Source organism: Scyliorhinus canicula, chromosome 12, assembly GCF_902713615.1.
Source record: "Scyliorhinus canicula chromosome 12, sScyCan1.1, whole genome shotgun sequence".
Classification (NCBI taxonomy): domain Eukaryota; kingdom Metazoa; phylum Chordata; class Chondrichthyes; order Carcharhiniformes; family Scyliorhinidae; genus Scyliorhinus; species Scyliorhinus canicula.
The window spans coordinates 108,251,185-108,273,641 of NC_052157.1; the positions used below are offsets into that span (position 1 = coordinate 108,251,185).

General features: G+C 43.9%; 1 protein-coding gene across 3 annotated transcripts in view; it reads left to right on the forward strand.

Annotated features, from left to right (window-relative positions):
• ap2b1 (adaptor related protein complex 2 subunit beta 1) overlaps window positions 1–22,116 on the forward strand; it is a 353,748-nt gene extending 331,632 nt beyond the window's left edge. For all 3 annotated transcript variants that reach the window (XM_038813715.1, XM_038813716.1, XM_038813717.1), the window contains one exon: window positions 16,857–22,116. In XM_038813715.1, the coding sequence (XP_038669643.1) occupies window positions 16,857–16,931 (75 nt within the window). In that variant the 3' untranslated portion in view covers window positions 16,932–22,116. The remainder of the gene's footprint in view (window positions 1–16,856) is intronic.
• Window positions 22,117–22,457: the final 341 nt, after the last annotated feature.

Genomic DNA, 22,457 nt, shown 5'->3' on the forward strand with positions numbered 1-22,457 from the left:
CCCCACCTCCACCCTATCCCCGTAACCCAGCAACCCCACCTAACCGTTGGACACTACAGGGCAATTTAGCAGACCAATCCACCTAACGCGCACATCTTTGGACTGTGGGAGGAAACCAGACCGCCCGAAGGAAACCCACGCAAACACTGGGAGAACGTGCAGACTCTGCACAGACAGTGACCCAAGCCGGGAATCGAACCTGGGTCCCTGACCGCTGTTCCATGGGCTTCCATCAAACCAGCAAGCTTGTTGGGCAAAAAAGCAAAAAAGTACAATTAAATACAGCAACTTTTCCTCTATTGTCAATTATGACCGGCTTCTTTTACATACAAGCTCTTAATTCGTGAAAGCTTACATTTCACTCCCTTTCACTTGTATTCAAGCCAAGATCTCTGTGTACATTATGAAACTTCTCTCTCTCTCTCGCTCTATCTCTTTGTGAATGTGTTGAAATGATGTAATTACTTTAATTACCAGCAGTCTGTTCTTCTCTCATCGCCTGAGTTCATGTTGTTGCTGAGCTATGATGATCCCATCAGCACTATGTGCCCCCCAATATTTTCAAGATATTAAGCATTCCTCATGAGAGTTTAGACAGTGACTGTCAGCTGATCATTCTACCATGAAGGACAGTAAATCCAATCCCAGACACGTCCTCGGTAACATTCACACACAAGTCCAGTCCACATAGGCAATTGGATGCTAGCTGATTCCATCAGCCCATCCCCAGTTTACAAACCTTAGGATGCTGAGGCCCACTGTGATTAGTTGATTCATTGTCCAAGCAGCCTTTACCCACTGGGTCACAGGGTGAGCTAACATTAACTTGATTCAAATACTTAATGCAAGTCAGTAAATTCATTAGCCTTAGTATTATGAGTGTTGTCATCAGTCGTAAAAGTGTCTGGCTTTTTGCACTGAAAAAAAAATTAAATAAATGTATTTTTCTTATTTTCTGGTCCTGGCTTAGCTGTTTATAAATCATTGCAACATTTCTGCCTGATCGGGAGCAGCATTTTCAAAGAACAGAGTAGAAGAGTTGTTTGGAGTGTACATGCTCAAACCAAAGGATGGTGGTTTCCATAGCAACTCTCACTTGAAAGGATTCGGTATGGAATTCCAGCACTTGTGATTTTAAAAATCAGTTTTTTATAGAGAAAAACTATTCATAGTAAAAAGCTGTCTGGGGCCAATTTATGACCATACATAAAGATCCCAGTGTTCATGTAGAAAACATTTCCTCCAAACTCTAATTTTTAAAATAAATTTAGAGTGCATAATTATATTTTTCTAATTAAGGGGCAATATAACGTGGCCAATCCACCTACCCTGCACATCTTTGGGTTGTGGGGGTGAAACCCACCCAGACACGCGGAGAATGTGCAAACTCCATACGGACAGTGACCCAGGGCTCCAAACTCTTTCTCATATGCCAGAATTACACATCCAATACCTTGTTGTTTCAGAGCATGGTAGGAAGGAAGTCTATGAAGGTAAGCACTTTAGGCACTTGTAAATTATATTGGGTCAGATTTTACTGTGAGGGTTAAATGGATGGCTGTTTAACTTTCGTACTTGACCGTTAACTTTTCATGTTTTGGCAAGTTGCAGTCAACCTAACATCCAAAGACACTGCACCCTTCACAGGGCATTGGGGAGTCATACGAACGGGGGACATAACAGTATCTCCTCAACCAGACAGCCTGAAGAATTGGCAATGAGCAGCGAAGGGTTTGAACCAAGATATCTAAGTTAGAATATTGAATTCAGTGTCAGATCAAGTGCAGAACAGGAAATGAGGAGAGGAGGAAAGAAAGATTGGATTGAAGGAAAGGAGATAAAAGGACAAAAAACGTTTTTGTTATTTTTTTAAGTCTCTATTAACTATGAGCAGCTGTAGGAAAGAGATTCCACACTTTTAACAGTTAATTTAAAGTGTCAGAAATGTTGTTTAATTGTAATTAAGATCTACATCACCATTGAAAGGGTGCTTTAATTGGCTCTTTCAGATGTGTTTAAACCATTTTTATGTGGTAAGTCCAACAACATTGTGCCATTCAGAATGTTTAAATAGTGAATCCGATGGCATCATGCTGTCTTCGGGAAGCTTACAGCAGAATGTTACATCTCAGACAGCAGCCTCCAGGTTTCTACATTTAATTGTGCATGTCACGTCATCGTATTTTGCCAATTTGCACATAAAGTCGAGCGGGGTTAGCCATACCATATTTTCACAGAAAAGTCCAGCCCATCATAATTTCCACAGGAGTACCTCACCTCACTGTGACTAAAAGATCACTTTCACTTACTCAACGAGAGGTGAACTGTAGCAGTCGATGACCCATGTAGGACTGGGACGTTTCTGATTTAATTCCTGGTTTGTACTGTATTTGCTTTTTCTAGTCATTGGCAACAGAGCGACTGTAATTGGCTTTGGGGACCCTAGGCTGACAAGGAGGTGGAAATCGACCATGGTTTCCACATCTGATCATTACCCAGTGGCTCCTGGTGAAAAATGGACATTGGTTCATCGGCTTGTTAACAAACCTTTGTACTGGATTATTTGGGAAGTTTGCTGGTGTCTAGAAATAACTGGGACCTAAAGCAATAAAATTGAAGAAACATAGCAATTCGAATTTCTTGGAAACTGTTTCAAAAAACATTAAATTGGTTCCTCCAGTAAGAGAGTTCCTTTCAAAAGAGAACAGCAAAATGCTAATTTGCCGGAAGATTTATTGAGACACCAAATTAATATGTAGATTGTTATCACATACTCAAAGTCATTGAGGATCTTTGTCAAGTGGAACGTTTTGGTTGTTTTCTTTTAAGGTTATTGCCACTGAAGTGTTGCTCCAGCTTACCTTTTGGAATGGTTTTCATGTGTGAGGCTCAGTTGACTGAGTAGATGTGTTGCACTGTTTAAATACCACATGCTTGCAGTCCTTCAGAACTTCAACTGTGCTCAGTAATTCGCTCCTGGTGGAAGCCAAAGTCCCATTTTTTTTCCTTTTTAGTCTCTTTCAACATCCTAGTCAATATGCCACGAAAGGATTTGTGAATTTTAAGCCCCTTTAGCTTACCTATTACCTTGAGCTGGGACTATTATTGTGTAATTTCCTGAAAAGGCAAATACCAGTACATAAAATGCATAAACTGGTCAACAAAATTTTAATCTTTATAAGTGGTGACATAGAGTACAAGACTAGTGACAAAACAATTGCTACTTCAGGAGTACTGTGTGTAGTTTTATGTGTTGCTTCGTAGAAAAAAAACATTAAAGCCTTGGAGAGCTTATAATATGTAGATTTAAGAGGCTGAAGCTAGTAAACTATAGTTTTAATGAGAAACCTGGGATACTGGGACTTTTTCAACTGAAGCAGAAAAAGTGATGAGGCGATTTAATAGAATTTTTAAAATAAGAATTTTGGAAGAGTGACTGAGGAAAGACGACTTCTGCTGTTTGGGAGTCAGTGACAAAGGGGCTATTGATTTTAAATGATCAAAAATGGTTATTGGAGCAAGGAATACTTTGCCAGAGGATGTGTTTAAGGCAGGCCGTTGTATTTTTTTGAAAAAAAAATATTTGATGCAGGGCTGTGCAGAGAGGGTGAAGCAGTGGTAGTTTTGGATTTCATTGAGCCAAGAGCTTGCACAAAATGATGGGCTGAAAGGTCTTCCTCTATGCTGTAAATTTCAATAGTTCTACACATTAGGTCAGGTGAAATTATTGAAAAATCAAGCAGGCAAGCGTGAAACCTGCTTACAAGAAAAACAGACCTTTTTGCTAGCATAGCAAGAGGAAAGGCTAATAGCAAAAGCTGTTTAGTATGCATGTACAGCATGTGGAGTAAAAGGTCAGAACCAGAGAGATATTAATGCAAATAAGCAGATTCAACGTGAAACAGTTACCAATGAAATAAGTGGGGAATCAGATTTTCGTACTACACTGTTGTTACAATCGAAAAAAAATATCAGTACACAGTGCATTGAAGTAATCAATTCTCATTAAATTGTGTTTTCATTACCACTCTTGAATTTGCTGATTGAGCTGACTTGATTTGGGAGAGAATTTATGATGGCCTATGCAAATGTGGAAGAAACTAGGCACATGGGAGAGAAGGCATTTGCCGTGAGTAACATAACTATTTATGTTTGGCGATATTAGGTTGGATCCAGGCCGAGAACGAGTGGGGGTGGATCCACAGCACCTAATTACTACTAATTGGATTTTCAACTCTGAGCTACATGTATGTTGATATGAGAGTGGAGAAATACCACACCTGCATGGACAGTGAATAAGATGTTATGGTCTGCATCAAACCTTTTTTATTCATTCATGGGATGTGGAATTGTTGGCTAAACCAGCATTTAATGACGATCCATAATTGCAGTGTGGTGAGCTGCTGCACTATCCTCCGGAGTGGTTCCTATTGGCAGTGGCAGAAATGAAAAGTATAACTGTCATAAGGTGCTTGGAAATCTCACCTAATAATAAGACCCATTGGGGTGAGCAGGTGAGTGCCTTATTACATTATTATTTTTCTTTTTCTTATTTGTTAACCAGAACTAGGTTGAAAAAGACTATAGCAGAGGTATCCAAGTTTGTTTTTTTTTAAACTGAAATTTATACAAAGTAATAAATTAATTAACTAATCAGAGATGGCTGGGCAGGTGATGTGCTGTAGCTGTATGATGTGGGAGCTGGCTGTTCCCCTTGTGAATGGCAATGACCACATCTGCAGCAAGTGTTGGTTGCTGGAAGAACTCCGGCTCAGAGTTGATGATCTGGAATCTGAGCTTCAAACACTGCGGCACATCCGGGAGGGGGAGAGTTACCTGGACACTTTGTTTCAGGAGGCAGTCACACCTGGGAGATTAAGTAATTCACATTCAGTAAGTGATCAGGGACTTCAGAGTGTGACTGTTAGTGAGGCAGGTAGGGGGAACCTGAGTTCAGGAGTGCAGGAGCCTCAGCCTTTGACCTTGTCCAACAGGTATGAGACTCTTGCTCCCTGTATGGATGAGGAAAAGGGCTCTGGACAGGATGAGCCAGCTGACCACGGTACTATGGTGCAGAAGGCCATTCAAGAGGGGGGAGTAAAAAGACAAGTAGTTGTTATAGGGGATTCTATAATTAGGGGGACAGATAGTATCCTATGCAAGTCGGATCGGGAGTCTCGCATGGTGTGTTGCCTGCCCGGTGCCAGGGTGCGGGACATCTCTGACCAGCTTGAAAGGATATTGGAGCGGGAGGGGGAGGATCCAGTTGTTGTGGTCCACGTTGGGACTAACAACATAGGTAAAGCTAGGGTGGAGGACCTGTTCGGGGACTATCAAGCACTAGGAAGAAAATTGAAATACAGGTCCTCAAGGGTCATAATCTCCGGATTACTGCCCGAGCCACGTGCCAATTGGCATAGGGACAAGAAAATTAGGGAAGTAAACACGTGGCTAAGGGATTGGTGTGGGAAAGAGGGATTCCACTTCATGGGACATTGGCATCAGTTTTGGAACCGGGGGGATCTGTACCGTTGGGACGGTCTCCACCTGAACCGATCTGGAACCAGTGTTCTAGCGAAGAGGATAAATAGGGTGGTCAGTAGGACTTTAAACTTCTGAGTTGGGGGGAAGGGAAAGTGAAAGCGACAGGGAGCATGGAGTTAAATGGCAAGATACGCAGGAGGACAACATGTAGGCAGGTGGATTTAAGCTTGAGGCAGACCAGGAATTCAAAAAAAAGGAAGGATAACTTTGGACATCTTAGGACTTCCAATATCTGTAATGATAAGAAAGTTAGCATTAAGGCACTTTACCTGAATGCTCGTAGCATTTGTAACAAAGTAGACGAACTAATGGCACAGATCATCGTGAATGATTATGATGTGGTAGGCATCACAGAGACATGGCTGCAGGGGGTTCAGGACTGGCAGTTAAACATCCAAGGATATACAACCTATCGAAAAGACAGAGAGGTGGGCCGAGGGGGTGGGGTTGCCTTGTTAGTTAAGAACAAAATTAAATCTATGGCACTAAACGATATAGAGTCGGATGATGTGGAGTCTGTGTGGGTAGAATTGAGGAACCACAAAGGCAAAAAAACCATAATGGGAGTTATGTACAGACCTCCTAACAGTGGTCAGGACCAGGGGCGCAACATGTACCGTGAAATAGAAAAGGCATGTCAGAAAGGCAAGGTCACGGTGATCATGGGGGACTTCAATATGCAGGTGGATTGGGAAAATAACGTAGCCAGTGGATCCAAAGAAAAGGAATTCATGGAATGCTTACAAGATGGCTTTTTGGAACAGCTTGTCATGGAGCCCACAAGGGAGCAGGCTATTCTGGACCTCGTGCTATGTAATGAACCAGACTTTATAAAAGATCTTAAAGTAAGGGAACACTTAGGAAGCAGCGATCATAATATGGTTGAGTTCAGTCTGCAGTTTGAAAGAGAGAAGGCAAAATCGGATGTAATGGTGTTACAGTTAAATAAAGGCAATTACGAGGGCATGAGAGAGGAACTGTCGCAAATCGACTGGAAGCAGACCCTAGTGGGGAAGACGGTAGAGCAAAAATGGCAGGAGTTTGTATGCATAATTGAGGACACTGTACAGAGGTTCATCCCCAAGAAAAGAAAGATTATCCGGGGAGGGATTAGACAGCCATGGCTGACAAAGGAGGTCAGGAAATGTATCAAAGAAAAAGAGAGATCCTATAAAGTGGCCAAAAGCACTGGGAAATCAGAAGATTGGGAAGGCTACAAAAACAAACAGAGGTTAACAAAGAGACAAATAAGGAAGGAGAGGATCAAATATGAAGGCAGGCTAGCCAGTAATATAAGAAATGATAGTAAAAGTTTCTTTCAATACATAAGAAACAAACGACAGGCCAAAGTAGACATTGGGCCAATTCAAACTGATTCCGGAAGGCTAGTGATGGGAGACGAGGAAATGGCTGGAGAACTTAATAAGTACTTTGCGTCTGTCTTCACAGTGGAAGACATGAGTAATATCCCAAAAATTATAGAGGGTCAGGGGGCTGAGTTGAGTATGGTTGCCATTACAAAAGAGATGGTGCTAAAAAAGCTAAAAGGTCTTAAAATTGACAAATCTCCTGGCCCCGATGGGCTACACCCTAGAGTTCTGAGAGAGGTGGCTGAAGAAATAGCGGAGGCGTTGGTTGAGATCTTTCAAAAATCACTGGAGTCAGGGAAAGTCCCGAACGATTGGAAGATCGCTGTTGTAACCCCCTTGTTCAAGAAAGGATCAAGACAAAAGATGGAAAATTATAGGCCAATTAGCCTAACCTCGGTTGTTGGTAAAATTCTAGAATCGATCGTTAAGGATGAGATTTCTAAATTCTTGGAAGAGCAGGGTCGGATTAGAACAAGTCAACATGGATTTAGTAAGGGGAGGGCGTGCCTGACGAACCTGTTAGAATTCTTTGAGGAGGTGACAACTAGGTTAGACCAGGGAAACCCAGTGGATGTGGTCTATCTGGATTTCCAAAAGGCCTTTGATAAGGTGCCACACAGGAGGCTGCTGAGTAAGGTGAGGGCCCATGGTGTTCGAGGTGAGCTACTGGCATGGGTTGAGGATTGGCTGTCTGACAGAAGGCAGAGAGTTGGGATAAAAGGTTCTTTTTCGGAATGGCAGCCGGTGACCAGCGGTGTCCCACAGGGTTCAGTGTTGGGGCCGCAGCTGTTCACCATATATATTAATGATCTGGATGAAGGGACTGGGGGCATTCTAGCGAAGTTTGCCGATGGTACGAAGTTAGGTGGTCAGGCAGGTAGTGCTGAGGAAGTGGGGAGGCTGCAGAAGGATCTAGACAGTTTGGGAGAGTGGTGCAGGAAATGGCTGATGCAATTCAACGTGAGAAAATGTGAGGTCTTGCACTTTGGAAAAAAGAATCCAAGCATAGACTACTTTCTAAACGGTGAGAAAATTCATAAAGCCAAAGTACAAAGGGATCTGGGAGTGCTAGTCGAGGATTCCCTAAAGGTAAACATGCGGGTTGAATCTGTGATTAAGAAAGCGAATGCAATGTTGTCATTTATCTCAAGAGGGTTGGAATATAAAAGCAGCGATGTGCTACTGAGCCTTTATAAGGCTCTGGTTAGGCCCCATTTGGAGTACTGTGTCCAGTTTTGGGCCCCACATCTCAGGAAGGACATACTGGCACTGGAGCGTGTCCAGCGGAGATTCACACGGATGATCCCTGGAATGGCGGGTCTAACATATGATGAACGGCTGAGGATCCTGGGATTGTATTCATTGGAGTTTAGAAGGTTAAGGGGAGATCTAATAGAAACTTACAAGATAATACATGGCTTAGAAAGGGTGGACGCAAAGAAACTGTTTCCGTTCGGCGAGGAGACGAGGACCCGTGGGCACAGCCTTAGAATTAGAGGGGGTAAATTCAGAACAGAAATGCGGAGACATTTCTTCAGCCAGAGAGTGGTGGGCCTGTGGAATTCATTGCCGCGGAGTGCAGTGGAGGCCGGGACGCTAAATGGCTTCAAGGCAGAGATAGATAAATTCTTGATGTCGCGAGGAATTAAGGGCTACGGGGAGAATGCTGGTAGGTGGAGTTGAAATGCCCATCAGCCATGATTGAATGGCGGAGTGGACTCGATGGGCCGAATGGCCTTACTTCCACTCCTATGTCTTCTGGTCTTATAAGCACAAAGAGAACACTAGCATTAATGTAGCATTTTATCACATGGTCACCATACTCCAAAGTAATTTGTAATTAATTGATTTTTTTTTTAAGGCCAGACAGGGGCTGGTTTAGCTCACTGGGCTAAATCGCTGGCTTTTAAAGCAAACCAAGCAGGCCAGCAGCACGGTTCGATTCCCGTACCAGCCTCCCTGGACAGGCGCCGGAATGTGGCGACTAGGGACTTTTCACAGTAACTTCATTGAAGCCTACTCGTGACAATAAGCAATTTTCATTTCATGTCACTGTCAGTGTGTTACTGAACGCAGCGCCAGTGTGAGCAGAACCAGATCCCATATTCCACAAATGAATAAGTGACCGGTGTTACAATCCTCGTAAAGACGGGTGACTTGAAAAAGAAAATCTGAATTTTTAATGACCACCTTAAAGGAATCCTGTGACAAAATTTCAAGTTTTAAACTGATGATGTCGCAAACAAACTAACATCAACATTACTTTGGAGGCAATCTCTGTTCTAAACTATGAAAAGATTCCCCTTATTAGCGTCTTAACATGACCAATAACCCCGCACTGCATTTTTGCATTACAGCACACACTTCGTAAGATTACAGTCTTTACAGAACCCACCCAAATTGCTGCCAGCTTCCAGTGGACTCACTCGCCCCCCCATTTGCAGAGTCATAATGTCCTGTGGCCATCAAACGTCCTTTCGTTCGGTCTTTGGTGAAATCCTGAACAACCTCCAGAAGCACAGTTCACTCCACTGATTCCTCGCCCCTCCCCCTAACCATGGCAGGACATCTCTTTCTAAAGTCCTTAAATTTCTCCAGGTTCTGTCCCCTTGACCAGAGGATGTCTTCTCTCACACATTCTGTCTGGAAGCCGACAGTGAAAAATGGCTTCTTTCCTCTGCTTAGCGCAGTAGAAACTTCTGACCTTGTTTTTCTCCCTTCGGTACTCCCTCTCAGCATTCCGGGTTTCTTTTGAAATCAGAGTGTGTAAATCTACACGATGCAAGAACAGCTGCCCTGTCTCTTTGTATTCAGGTGTGAAATATGGCACACTTGTTTCAGTAAGTCCTGACCGAGGCCCCTGTCTTTGTGGCAACCTTTGTGGCAGCCTGTTGCTGGACACCATCCAATACAACTTCACACCATCCGCCATTTCCAGGACATCATAATTTATCTTAAATTAAAAGACAGAGTCCAAAACATAAGCATCTTATAAGAATTAGCACTAATCACACCAGATAATCCATTAGCATGGTCAATTGGGGAAGAAATATTGGCCATGGCGTGGGAGGAGCTCCCTGCACTTCTTTGATTAGTATTATGCGATCTTTTATATGTTCTCCTTCACAGGCTGCCAGGTCCTTGGCTTATCAGCTCATCTGAAAGGGAAGCTGGGGCCACAATACTAATGCAATAAATGTTATACAGTTATAATGTAGGTTTAATAATGTTCACTGATTGGAGTGTGTGAAGATTGGGATTGGAGGGGGGGAATGTTTGTTATACCATGTTGATGTCATTGTTAATGTTATTTTTATAAAAAATTTCAAATACCTTTAAAAAAAAATAATAATAATATTCACATATTCAGGAGTTTTTTTAATTATGAAAAGCCGCAGTGGATTGTGCAAGCACTCATCAAGATCCAAAAAATATAGAACTGATTCAATAATAATAACTGCTTGGATTTGAAAGAACTAAATGGGTGAGAACAAAGAGAAGTGAAATCTGTGGACGTCAGAGGGGTATCTGATGATGGTAAGATGTGAAAAAAGGAATAGACAATTGGGACAGCACAGTGGATAGCACTGCTGCCTCACGGCTCCAGCGTCCCAGGTTCAATTCCAGCCTCGGGTGACTGTCAATGTGGAGTTTGCACTTTCTCCCCGTGTCTGCGTGGGTTTCCTCCGTGTGCTCTAGTTTCCTCCTACTGTCCAAAGATGTGCAGGTTGGGTGGGTTGGCCACACTAAATTGCCCCTTGGTGTCCAAAAGGTTAGGTGGTGTTACTACGTTATGGGGATAGAGTGCAGGCTTGGGCTGAAGTAGGGTGCTCTTTCCAAGGACCAGTGCAGGCTCGATGGTCCGAATGGCCTCCTTCTGCATTGTAAATTCTATGAATCTATGAACCTCCGTGAACTGGGAAATGCATGGAGGAGAATAGCCGTGTCTGAGAGATGGGTCAACTGGAGACGGGTGACGGGATTCTCCAATAATGGGGTTATGTCCCCACACCTGTGGGAAAACGGGCGCAAATCACTCTGGACTTTTTTCTAGAAATGCAGCTCCAGCTGTCGATACAGGGCCCTGCTTTTCCGGCCGCGGGTCCGCGCCTGCGGCGCCCCGAGTCCAAGTGACACGGTGGACCTACACAGCAGACCAGCGCTGAAGAAGTAGGCCCCCCTCCAGATCGCTCTCGCCTGCCGATCGGTGGCCCCTGATCGCACCTGGCCATCGTCACGAGACGCCGAGATCTGAATCCCGTTCATTGTGGGCAGGATCAGTATTTGGCAAATTTGCATTTTAGAGCGAGACAGCTAGTCTCAATCTAATATGCAACTCGCCAGATCTACTGAGGCCCTGGGATCTAACTCATTGCCTCAGAGACCTCCGGGGATCGCTGTTCAATGCTGGTCTCCACAAACTTAGGTGGTCTCCCCAAGGGATCGGAGCCCCCCCAGTGGTCACCTGGGCAGGGTGACAGTGCCAAGGTGCCCAACTGGCATTTTTCCTGTGCTGCGGATTGGGCCCGGGGTGCCCTGCCCCTGTGAGGTGGGTGAAGGTGCCCGAGGACTCCCTTAGAGGTGAGTTCAGGCTTTGGGGGGGTTTGGAGGTCACTTCAGGCTCGAGAGATCGGGATGCCGTTTAAAAATGGTGGTCCGATCTCCTTCTGTACTGAGGAATTCCGATGAACGGAATTCCTCAGTGCAGGAAACAGGACTAAGTGAGGCCTTGGCACGCTGTTTCCCGCAGAGGCCCTGGATTGCAACAAACTCCTGATAGATAGCGTGGTGTTACTTGGTGCTGCATGTGAACTGAAACCCGTTTGTCATGGGACTCTATTGCAATTTGGTTATATCGGGCCCAGACTCTTTGGGATACAGAGCTGACGGAGCTTAATTTAAACTGAAAGTAATGATCATGGGAGAAATGTAATGTAATGACCATTAGCTCCAGACCTAATATCTACCATTTTATTTCCTTGTGCGGGATTCTCCCGAAATTGCCGAGGTGGCCCGTACCGGCGCCAAGAGCGGCGCGAATCAGTCTGGCGTCGGGCCGCCTGGAAGTTGCGGAATCCTCCGCACTCCCGTGGGCTAGGCCAGCACTGGAGGGGTTGGCGACGCGCCAACTGGCGACGAAGGCCCACCGCCGGCTGGCGCGAGTTTGCGCATGCGCAGGACTGCCAGCGTGTTCTGGCACACGTGCAGAACCGCCAGCGTGTTTCCTGTGCATGCGCAGGGCGTTTCTTCTCCACGCCGGCCATGGCGGAGCCTTAGAGGCCGGCGTGGAGGGTAAGAGTGCCCCACGGCACAGGCCCGCCCGCAGATTGGTGGGCCCCGATCGCGGGCCAGGCCACCGTGGGGGGCCCCCGGGGCCGGGTCCCCCTGTGCCCCCTCCGAGGGCCCCACTAGACGGCCGAGAAGCCAGGTCCCGCCGGGATGGACCATGTCCATTTCACACCGGCGGGACTGGCCGAAAACTGGTGGCCGCTCGGCTCATCGGGGCGCCAGAGAATTCGGCAATCGGAGCGGCAGGATTCATGCCGCACCCCCCTCCCCCACCTGGCGATTCTCCAACCCGGCAGGGGGTCGGAGAATCACGACCCTTGTCTCTACCATCCTTCAACTCTACAACCCTCTAGGAACTCTGCATTTCTCCAACTCTTGATCTCGTGTGTATTCCCTGCTTCCTTCATTCCACTAGTGGCAGCTGTGACTTCAGCTGTCTAAACCCCGAGCTTTGGAATTCCTTCTGTATCTCTCTCCTCCCTTAAGACTGACCTCTTTAGGGCAGCACGATGGCACAGTGGTTAGCATTGCTGCCTACGGCGCTGAGGACCCGGGTTCAAATCCCGGCCCTGGGTCACTGTCCGTGTGGAGTTTGCACATTCTCCCCGTGTCTGCGTGGGTTTCGCCCCCACAACCCAAAGATGTGCAGGTTAGGTGAATTGGCCACGCTAAATTGCCCCTTAATTGGAAAAAAGAATTGGGTACTCTAAATTTTAAAAAAGACTGACCTCTTTGACCAAATATTTGGTTGTAGAACATATAACATAGAACATACAGTGCAGAAGGAGGCCATTCGCCCCGTCAAGTCTGCACCTACTTAAGCCCTTACTTCCACCCTATCCCAATAACCCCTCCTAACCTTTTTGGACACTAAGGGCAACTTAGCATAGCCAATCCACCTAACCTGCACGTCTTTGGACAGTGGAAATCTGTTCAAATATCTCCTGCTTCTGCTTGATGTCGGTTTCTGTCCATTCAAGCTCCGTGAAGCACCTTGGGGACATTCTGAGATATTGATGGCACTAAATAAATGCAAGATTTTATTGTAGTAAGAAGTTAGAAATATCACGGTGATCATCCCACCACTGAGCTCATTAACTGCGGTCTGAGGCCACTCGCAGCCTTCGTATCATTGTGTGGAATCTATGGAGTGTCAATTCCTCAGCATCTTGGAAACACATTCAGGGCTCAGAAGCAACATCTCCAAGCTTGTCTCTAGCATCATAAAAAATCGAGGCCAGCTAAGCAACAGGAAGCCCTGTACCAAAAAGAAAAGCTGTGCAATCTCCACCCACCACAATCCCCTCCACTTTTCCCTGTCTCTCTACTCGCTTGAAGCTTGTTACATCTCTAACTCTTTCCAACTCTGCCGAAAGGTCATCAACCTGAAACATTAACCAAGTCGCTGCACAGGAGCTGCTGAGTATTTCCGATCATTTCTGTTTTTATTTCACATTTCTGGCATCCAAGCTTTTTGCTTTTCCTGTAGCTGTGCAGTTTAGCAAGTTGCATTTTAAAGGCAGTCATGTGAGGCAAATGCCGTACATCTATGGATGTCTCAGTTGTTTGGAGACTGTTATGTGTGATCATTTCTTTCTAAAGCTGTCAGTCACTCAATCACCTAAAAGAAAAGAAATGACAATGCATCTGCCCAAGATGGTGAGAGGTGATGAACTATCCTTATAGGTTGGAGGAATTGTGTTGCAACTTGTGTGTAAATTCTGTGTAGCATTGTGGAGGCAGCACGGTAGCATTGTGGATAGCACAATTGCTTCACAGCTCCAGGGTCCCAGGTTCGATTCCGGCTTGGGTCACTGTCTGTGCGGAGTCTGCACATCCTCCCCGTGTGTGCGTGGGTTTCCTCCGGGTGCTCCGGTTTCCTCCCACAGTCCAAAGATGTGCAGGTTAGGTGGATTGGCCATGATAAATTTCCCTTAGTGTCCAAAATTGCCCTTAGTGTTGGGTGAGGTTACTGGGTTATGGGGGTAGGGTGGAGGTGTTGTCCTTGGGTAGGGTGCTCTTTCCAAGAGCCGGTGCAGACTCGATGGGCCGAATGGCCTCCTTCAGCACTGTAAATTCTCTGAAACCCACTTACGGGAGAATGACAGCTTGATTTCATGATCCTGGTAATTGACGATTGTAGTTGCCCATCCAACCACTCTGACAACCTGAATTCATTTGGAGGGTTGTTCATTGCTGCATCAAAGTGAAAGTTAAAAAGAATTATCACACTCAAGTGCAGTTTGCTAATTTCCACTAATGGAATATTCTGTGATATTCCATAGTTCACAGTTTCCCTTCCAGGTTTAAGGGATGAAATTTGTGTTTGGATATGAAGTGACCTGAATCTGCTACGCGTTGGACATTGTAATATTGTAAAAATTAAGATCATAATATTGGAGAAAGCAGCAAGTTCTTTTTTTGACTGCACAACTTTGGATTATTTTTCACTGACAACCACATCTATGCTGAACGGTATTAATTCTAAAATTCACAAGCTTGAGTCTGTTGCTGAAAGTAATTGAAGAACAAAGGGTGTCTGCCTGTGAGAAGCTGCCCTTAAAAAAGAACTACTATTTCACAGCATTTGTCAAGATCCCTTTTTGCTGCATTTACCTTAAAGTACTCAGTTGGCAGCCTGAAGGAAATCTTGAGCTTTGGTATTACCATCTCTAAAGACAGGGATTTATCTGGGGGCACAATGGCAGCAGCGGACCTCCGAGCAGTAAAGAAATAGTGAGGCAGTACAGCTGGAGGCTTCTGAGCGGAACGATTGCTGGCATCTGTTGAACAGAAAGGACTATATCCTTCAGGGGAGGGGAAAAGGAAAATGATGGACAAATATCAACACTTAGAATGCTTATAATTGGGTTTTACGTGGGCCGTTAACCACATGGGACGTTAAGGGGGCCATGGTACCACAGTGGTTAGCACAGTTGCTTCACAGCTCTAGGGTGCCAGGTTCGATTCCTGGCTTGGGTCACTCTCTGTGTGGAGTTTGCACTTTCTCCCCGTGTCTGCGTGGGTTTCCTCCGGGTGCTCCGGTTTCCTCCCACAGTCCAAAGCTATGCGGGTTAGGTGGATTGGCCATGCTAAATTGCCCTTAGTGTCCCAAAAGGTTGGCTGGGGTTACTGAGTTACGGGGATAGGGTGGGGGTGTGGGCTTAGGTAGGGTGTTCTTTCCAAGGGCCAGTGCAGACTCAATGGGCAGAATGGCCTCCTTCTGCACTGTAAATTCTATGAATAGCATTGTTGCTGCTATTGACACTTCCACATTTCAGTCTGATTCAGGAGTGCTGACGAGTTCAGTACAAATATCTGACCCGTAATGGAATTGCCAATAAATGCATGTTATAACCAATATTTAGCATTCTGCTTGACCGAGCTGTGCTTCCCAGCCCATATCCTGTCCATCACCAAGACAGCCTGCTGCCACATCTTTCACATCGCTGGTCACAGCTCATCTGCTGCTGTAACTCTCATCCATGCCTTTGGAATTAGCAAGCTTCAAGTAACAATGCTCTCCGGGTTTATCTTCTAACTTACACCCCCCGTAAACTTGAGCTCGTCTAAAATTCTGATGCCCTTATCTGAGCTCACAGCAAGTGCCATTCATCCAGGGTTCCTTTGCTTGCCCTCCTACATTGGTTCCAAATTCAGCAATGCTTTGATTTTTTTAAAATGCCTTCATGAAGAAATTATCATAAGACCATAAGACATAGGAGCAGAATTAGGCCATTTAACCCATCGAGTCTGCTCTGCCATTTGATCATGGCTGATATGTTTCTCATCCCCATTCTCCTGCCTTCTTCCCATAACTCCGGATTCCCTTACTAATCAAGATTCTATCCCTCTCTGGCTTAAAGACACTCAGTGATATGGCCTCCACAGCCTTCTGCGGCAAAGAGTTCCACAGATTCACCATCCTGTGGCTGAAGAAATTCCTCCTCATCTCTGTTTTAAAGAATTATCCCTTCCGTCTAAGGCTGTGCCCTCAGGTTCTAGTTTCTCCTACTAGTAGAAATATCCTCTCCACATCCACTCTATCCAGGACTTGCAATATCCTGTAAGTTTCAGTAAGCTCTCCCCTCATCCTTCTGAACTCCATCAAGTACGGATCCAAAGTCCTCAACTGTGCCTCATGACCAAGTTCTTCATTCTGGGAGATTATTTTTGATTTCAAATCCTCCCATGGTCTTAACCATCCCCTATCTCTATAACCTCCTGTCATTTGTACAAACCTTTGATCTGTTCTATTTCTCCCATTCAGACCTCTTGTGTATCTCTGATTTTCATCACTCCTCCATTGGCAGCTGTAACTTCATTAAAGGTGCTATATGCATATACGTTGTTGTTGTACTGTGCTGGATCTTTACTGTTTGACAGTCAGCGTATGACGAGCTAGAATGGGCTGCAGATGAGAAACTTGATTCTTTCTCAGATGCAGACTGCCCTACGGTGAATTTCTAATATTCTCCATTGTTCTTTATTTCTTGTTTCTGGCTTTCTGGTTTTTTATTTTCTCTGGCATTGCAAAGTCTGCTTCAGTAAGTGTATCAGTATGCCTGCTGAGGAGTTTTGTGATTTCCCTGAGCGCTGCCCACTGTATATATTTGACTTTCAATTAATGTTTCTGTTTCTTTTCTCTCGCAGCTGTCTCTGAAATGCAGAGCACCAGAGGTATCACATTACGTCTACCAAGTCTATGACACTCTTCTGAAAAACTGAAGATAAGAAACCTCTCTCCCCAGTTGGAATGGAAGTACTTGTCTTGTTACACTCCATTGAGCAAATATCACTGTCAGTGCATATATGAAATGGATCATAAACAAAATCTACATTTGTTTTTTTTAATGGAAATGCACTGATTAAATGGTGAAACCTGCAATTGTATATGTTTAATAGGTGTCAACCACAGTCTTTTTTGGTGCCAGAAATCTGTGTTCTGTTGTTTGCTTTCTTTTTTTTAAAAACCACTATTCAGACCACTATTTCAAGGTGATATATAACATTATTCCATCTGATATATTTGTTGTGTGCCAAGTTTGTTCTGTTTTAATAATTGATTTATTGTATAATTGAGCTAGGAAATTCTGGGACCATACAAATCCTCGTAGGATATATCAAACATGAGGTGGCGACCAAAATGTTGGGTGTGTCTTAAAAGGAGGAGGAGGTATGGTAAGGGGAAAGTATGGAGATCTGAAGTATGTAACCGTCTGGAGTTGCTTTCCCCCACTAAGGAATTTGTTCAATTGCTGAAGTTGCACTTAATCGCCTCTGTACAAAATGTCCTTTCAGATGTCCACAAGTTTCTGCTGCCAAATTCTTGCACGTTCTCACAACAGTTTCACATTGATGTCTCTATGAAAAAAGCTACAATTGCCTATGTCAGTCACTCATGCTAATCTGTGACGGGTGTCCCTGCCGCCTTCAAGAGGTTGGTATTTTTGCTGGAACTGCTGACAGCTGACTTCTCCTGAAACTCGGGTGGGAATGTTGCATCGCTGTTGAAACGTGAAGAATTTCTCACTCGGGTGGGAAGTCCCATCTTCAAACGTGTTGCCAGTTTTAAGCGTATTTGCAGTTACACGTATCAGACACCATGCCTGCACTGTCCTCGTAAAGCGTTCCCAGTTTTTGTAGATTATTTGTATTTGTTGCAATTTTTCAGAAACTTTTTTTTAATCCGTCGCTGTTCTCAATAAACTTTTTGTCAAAATGATGACAATGGTGTGGTCAAGCAGACGGCAAAGCCTCGCTGAAGTGCTATTCACTGCATGTACTTTGGTGAAGCATCGAGTGTGACTAACACTTATTACCGCCAATCCTTTTGTAATTGCAAGTACCTTTTTTCAGACACAATATATTACACGTTCATATCTTGTTAACATAAGTGTATACAATACTGAATAAAGGGGAATGAACCTTCCATAGTGTTCTTGCTGACAAACAGGGTGGAGGGAGGGCTAGTGAGTGGAATTAGCGTTCAGGCATATCGTAGCTGATTTATGCACTGGTATCAGTAAGGTTTATTTTGGCTGTGTCTATAAACAGCAGGTAGCTTGGCACATGTCTCTCTTTCCAGTAGTTGCCTAGTGAGCCAGGAATGAGGATCAGATTTTATGGAATTTCTTTTGATTCAGCCTCAGCAAATGTATATTCAGTTTTCAAGTCAGGCTGGTTCCACAGCCCCTATTAACTGGGTGCTAGCAGGCTATAATCTATCCATAGCATTAGCAGTTTTAAGAATTATCGTTAAGAATTATAGAAGCAAGTTTGAAACAGCCAGGGTGATTGTGATCTCTGTTGAATACCAGCAGAGTGTTATATTAGAACCTTACCCTTAGCAGTGCAGGCATGTATGTACCTTACAATGCATTCAATAACCTGAAAACCACATAATGGAAAACATCACAACAGGTTTATCTCTGGCAGCATTTTACTTCTGTGTAAAAATATTTCACAGTGGTTTTGAACAATTTCCTGCTTTATTTTTGTTGTGCCCTCGTAACGACATAGATTTACTTCTCTTTACAATCATCAAGGGTTCCCTGTGGCATTAGATGGAGCACTCGAGTAAAGTGGGGGATAAACAAGTACGGGTCACGTTATCACTTAGTTCTCAGAGCTTACATGCTGTTTTATGATGGCGTACTTCAGCACGCAGAGTGCTTTTGAAGTCTTTTCCTGACCTCCAGTGAAATAATCTCCAGTTGTGGGAAATCAGAAGATGCTATCTGGGCAAAGGTGAGTACCTAATGTATAATTCTAATGGGATTTAATTCTGAATAATTTTATTAACTTCTCCCCACCCACCCATGTCCCAAATGAGCAAAACTGAGCGTGCTTGTAACTTTGAATAGGCACATCCAGCATATCTTTCACCTTTTTTGTTATCTTGGGTTAAATGGGTTTGTTGATTTGCCCAGCAGTGCTGTGCTGATTTATAGTTAAAATTGTGCGTGTTCTCTGGGTGGATCTGTGTTAGTACATACACAACAGTTTAGTGCATGCATGCTGTGGGTTTTACCCTGTGACAAAAATTGCTGCCTTGAAGTGGTACATGATTCCCAGTTACTGAGCCGTCTGCAGTTTTAAACCAAGTTTATTATTTGATGGCAATTCCATAGGTGATTTGGAATAGGCCAACCAAACTATTCTGGAAAGATCAGAAGTTAAAGTTGAGAGTAAGAACCATATCCTGTTAGTCCCGCGACACCATGATGCACAGTGCCTTCTTTCGGACAAATGTAACAACCTGAAGCTAAACAGTTCACAAGAAGGAAAAATAAAATCTCAGCCACTGTAAATAGAACAGCTCGTAGTGAATGTTCCAAGTAGCTCAGTGAATCTGATCATAAGCCCCAGGGACCAGAGAGAAACACAAAGAGAAGTAGGGGTGGACCATATGGTCTGTGGAGCCTGTCCTGTTACTCAATACACTTGTGGCTGCTCTTGGGATTCAACTCAGTGTTCCCCATATCTTTTAATTCTCTGAGACACCAAAAATCTGTCCATCCCAGTCTTAAATGTATTCAGCGATAGGATATCCACAATGCTTTAGCGTAGAGTATTCCAAAGATTCACAGCCCTTTGAGTGAAGTAATTTCTCCTCCTATTACTCCCAACGACCGTCTTGTCCTGAGACTGTGTTTTAGATTCCCCGACCAGAAGAATCAGTCTCTCAGCATCTATCCTATCAAGCCCCTTCAGAAATTTGTAGGTTTTAATGAGATCGCCTCTCATTTTTCTAAATTCCAGAGAATATATACCCAATTTACTCAGCCTCTCATCAGAGGAGAAACCCATCGCCTTGGGGACCAATTACGTGAACCTTGGCTGTACCACCTCCAAAGCAAGTATATCTTTTCTTAAAAGTGGAGACCAAAACTGCACACAATTTTCCAGATGCAGTCTCACTACAACATTGTATGATTGTCGTAAGACTTCTTTATTCCTGTACTTGATTCTCATGTCTTGAACTGGGTTAGGTGACCTCAGCCACTGCACCAGTGGAGGTTCCGTAATTGTCAACAGCTCTCCTGAACTCAGTAAAGAGTAAATCAGCCAGAGTCCCTGCTCGCAACAAAATGCAGCGACCTTTGTTGGGAAGTATGTATGCAAGGCTGTGAGCTGAGATGAGGATCGATCATAAATACTCCTAACAGCACTTGGTGTCTCCTCTGGAGCAATGACCTGGAAGAGGAATCACAAGGGCTGGAACAGTACTACAGCGGGACACGGTGCATTCAGGAGAGAAGTGGATCGGGTAGAGTTTATACATTTCATAATGCTGATATTTTTACATTCAAATCAGGATGTACAAACTGTTGTCCAAGCATTTATTGAGGGAACTGATGGTATTTTCAGTCTCTTATTATGCAACAGGCCACATAAATTTACACAATACAGGTAGTGTAGTGGTTACGTTACGAGACTAACAATTTAGAGGATTTTAACTAATAATCAAAAGATTAGTTCACATTTTCCTTGGCAGCTTGAGATTTAGAATTCCATTTTTAGCAATTATTTTAAAAGTCTGGTTTCAGCATAAAACTTGTAAACATTAATTCATTGAATTTAACGAAAAGTGAGGTATTTTACCAACTCTGGCCTCAAGGCCTCTATGAGTTTTTACTAACTTCTGAAGTGGCCCAGCAAGTCACTTTTACAAGTGATGTAAAGAATACCCTTGCCTGTCAGAATGTGGGAACGGATTCCGTAGATTCATTTCTAAACAATGTGCATTTTATGTTCATGAAACATCTTGCGTGGTCAGACCATTCCCACTCTCTATTCTTTGTTTAAAAATAATTTGTGGGTTGTGGGTGTCACTGGCTGGGCCAGCATTTATTGCCCATTCCTAATTGCCCTTACACTGAGTGACTTGGTCAGCCGTTTCAGAGGGTAGTTAAGAGAACCACATTATTATGGATTTGGAGTCACGTGTAAGCCAGACCAAGTAAGGACAGCAGATTTACTTCCTTTAAGGACATTAGTAAACCAGATGGGTTTTTATGACAATGTTTCATGGTCATCATTAGATTTTTAATTCCAGCTTTTATCAGATTCAAATTTCACTATCTACCATGGTGGAATTTGAACCCAGGTCCCCAGGTCTTTGGATTACTCATACAGTGGTAGTTCCACTATGCCACTGCCTCTCATTAATGCTTAACCTGATGCCAGTGTACTGCTGCTTTCTATCAGTAGGTAAGTGTTCACACTGTGGCCTATAATGACTGATACCTTTATATGGCTTTTTTTTAGTGTCAACATTGTTTTGGCTGCTCTGTAGGGAGGGTTAAGATGCTTGCGATTTCTCAGTTTCACATTATGGTGGGAAGGGAACACAAGTGGCTGCAAAGCTCAAATCAATCAGGTGCACTTCCTAAAGGCTATCATTGATATGGGTAGGGGGGAAGGTTTCTGCATTGAGCTTGAACAGGATTGGCGAATGGTTCAAGAGTAATGCACTGTCCAGGCGCAAAAGTGGAACTCGGGCGAAAGGATGTGATCGTGCGCAAAATGAGTGTCGCACAATGCTTTTACATGGCTGTTATTTTGAAAGAATAAAAACACTTCCAGTTTAATTTGGTTACTGATATGTACCTCACATCCCCAGCCCAACCCTCAGTTTTCATGAGACTACTTAATGAAGATCTATCCTCTTTCAATGCATTCCAAATATATTGTATTGCTTGCCTGTTGTACTGGTGTGTGTATTTTTTTTTAAAATAATTGTTTTCCAAACTTTCCAATAATATGGCAATGTTAACATGCCCTTGTGGTTCAGATATTATAAATCTGATTACCAATAAATTAATAGATAATATGCTGTTCTGAATGTTGCCAGATTTGGTAAAGCTGATACACTTTATATGTCCATTAAAATCTGGCTTCCCGCAAAGTGTTTTTGCTGTGTTTGTCAGCTATTATGAGTCACGTTCAAATACAATGTGTAGCTAGGGCTGAGCCATCACACCCCAGAGCTTTAAGGGGAAAATCAATGGTTCATCATTGCTGAATTTGTTTAATGCTTGCTGTAGGTTGAACATTTTATCCACTTCTGGTATGTGGTGTCAGAATGGAACGCTCTTGGATTGAGTTGAATTGCAAAGAAGGAACTCTATGCAGCCCCTGGCCCCCATCTCTCCGATATCCTGAAGAGTTTCACACAAAATGGACTGTAACAAACATTAGCATGACTGGTATTTTATGCACAGAAGAATGATGCAAGAGAAAACGTAA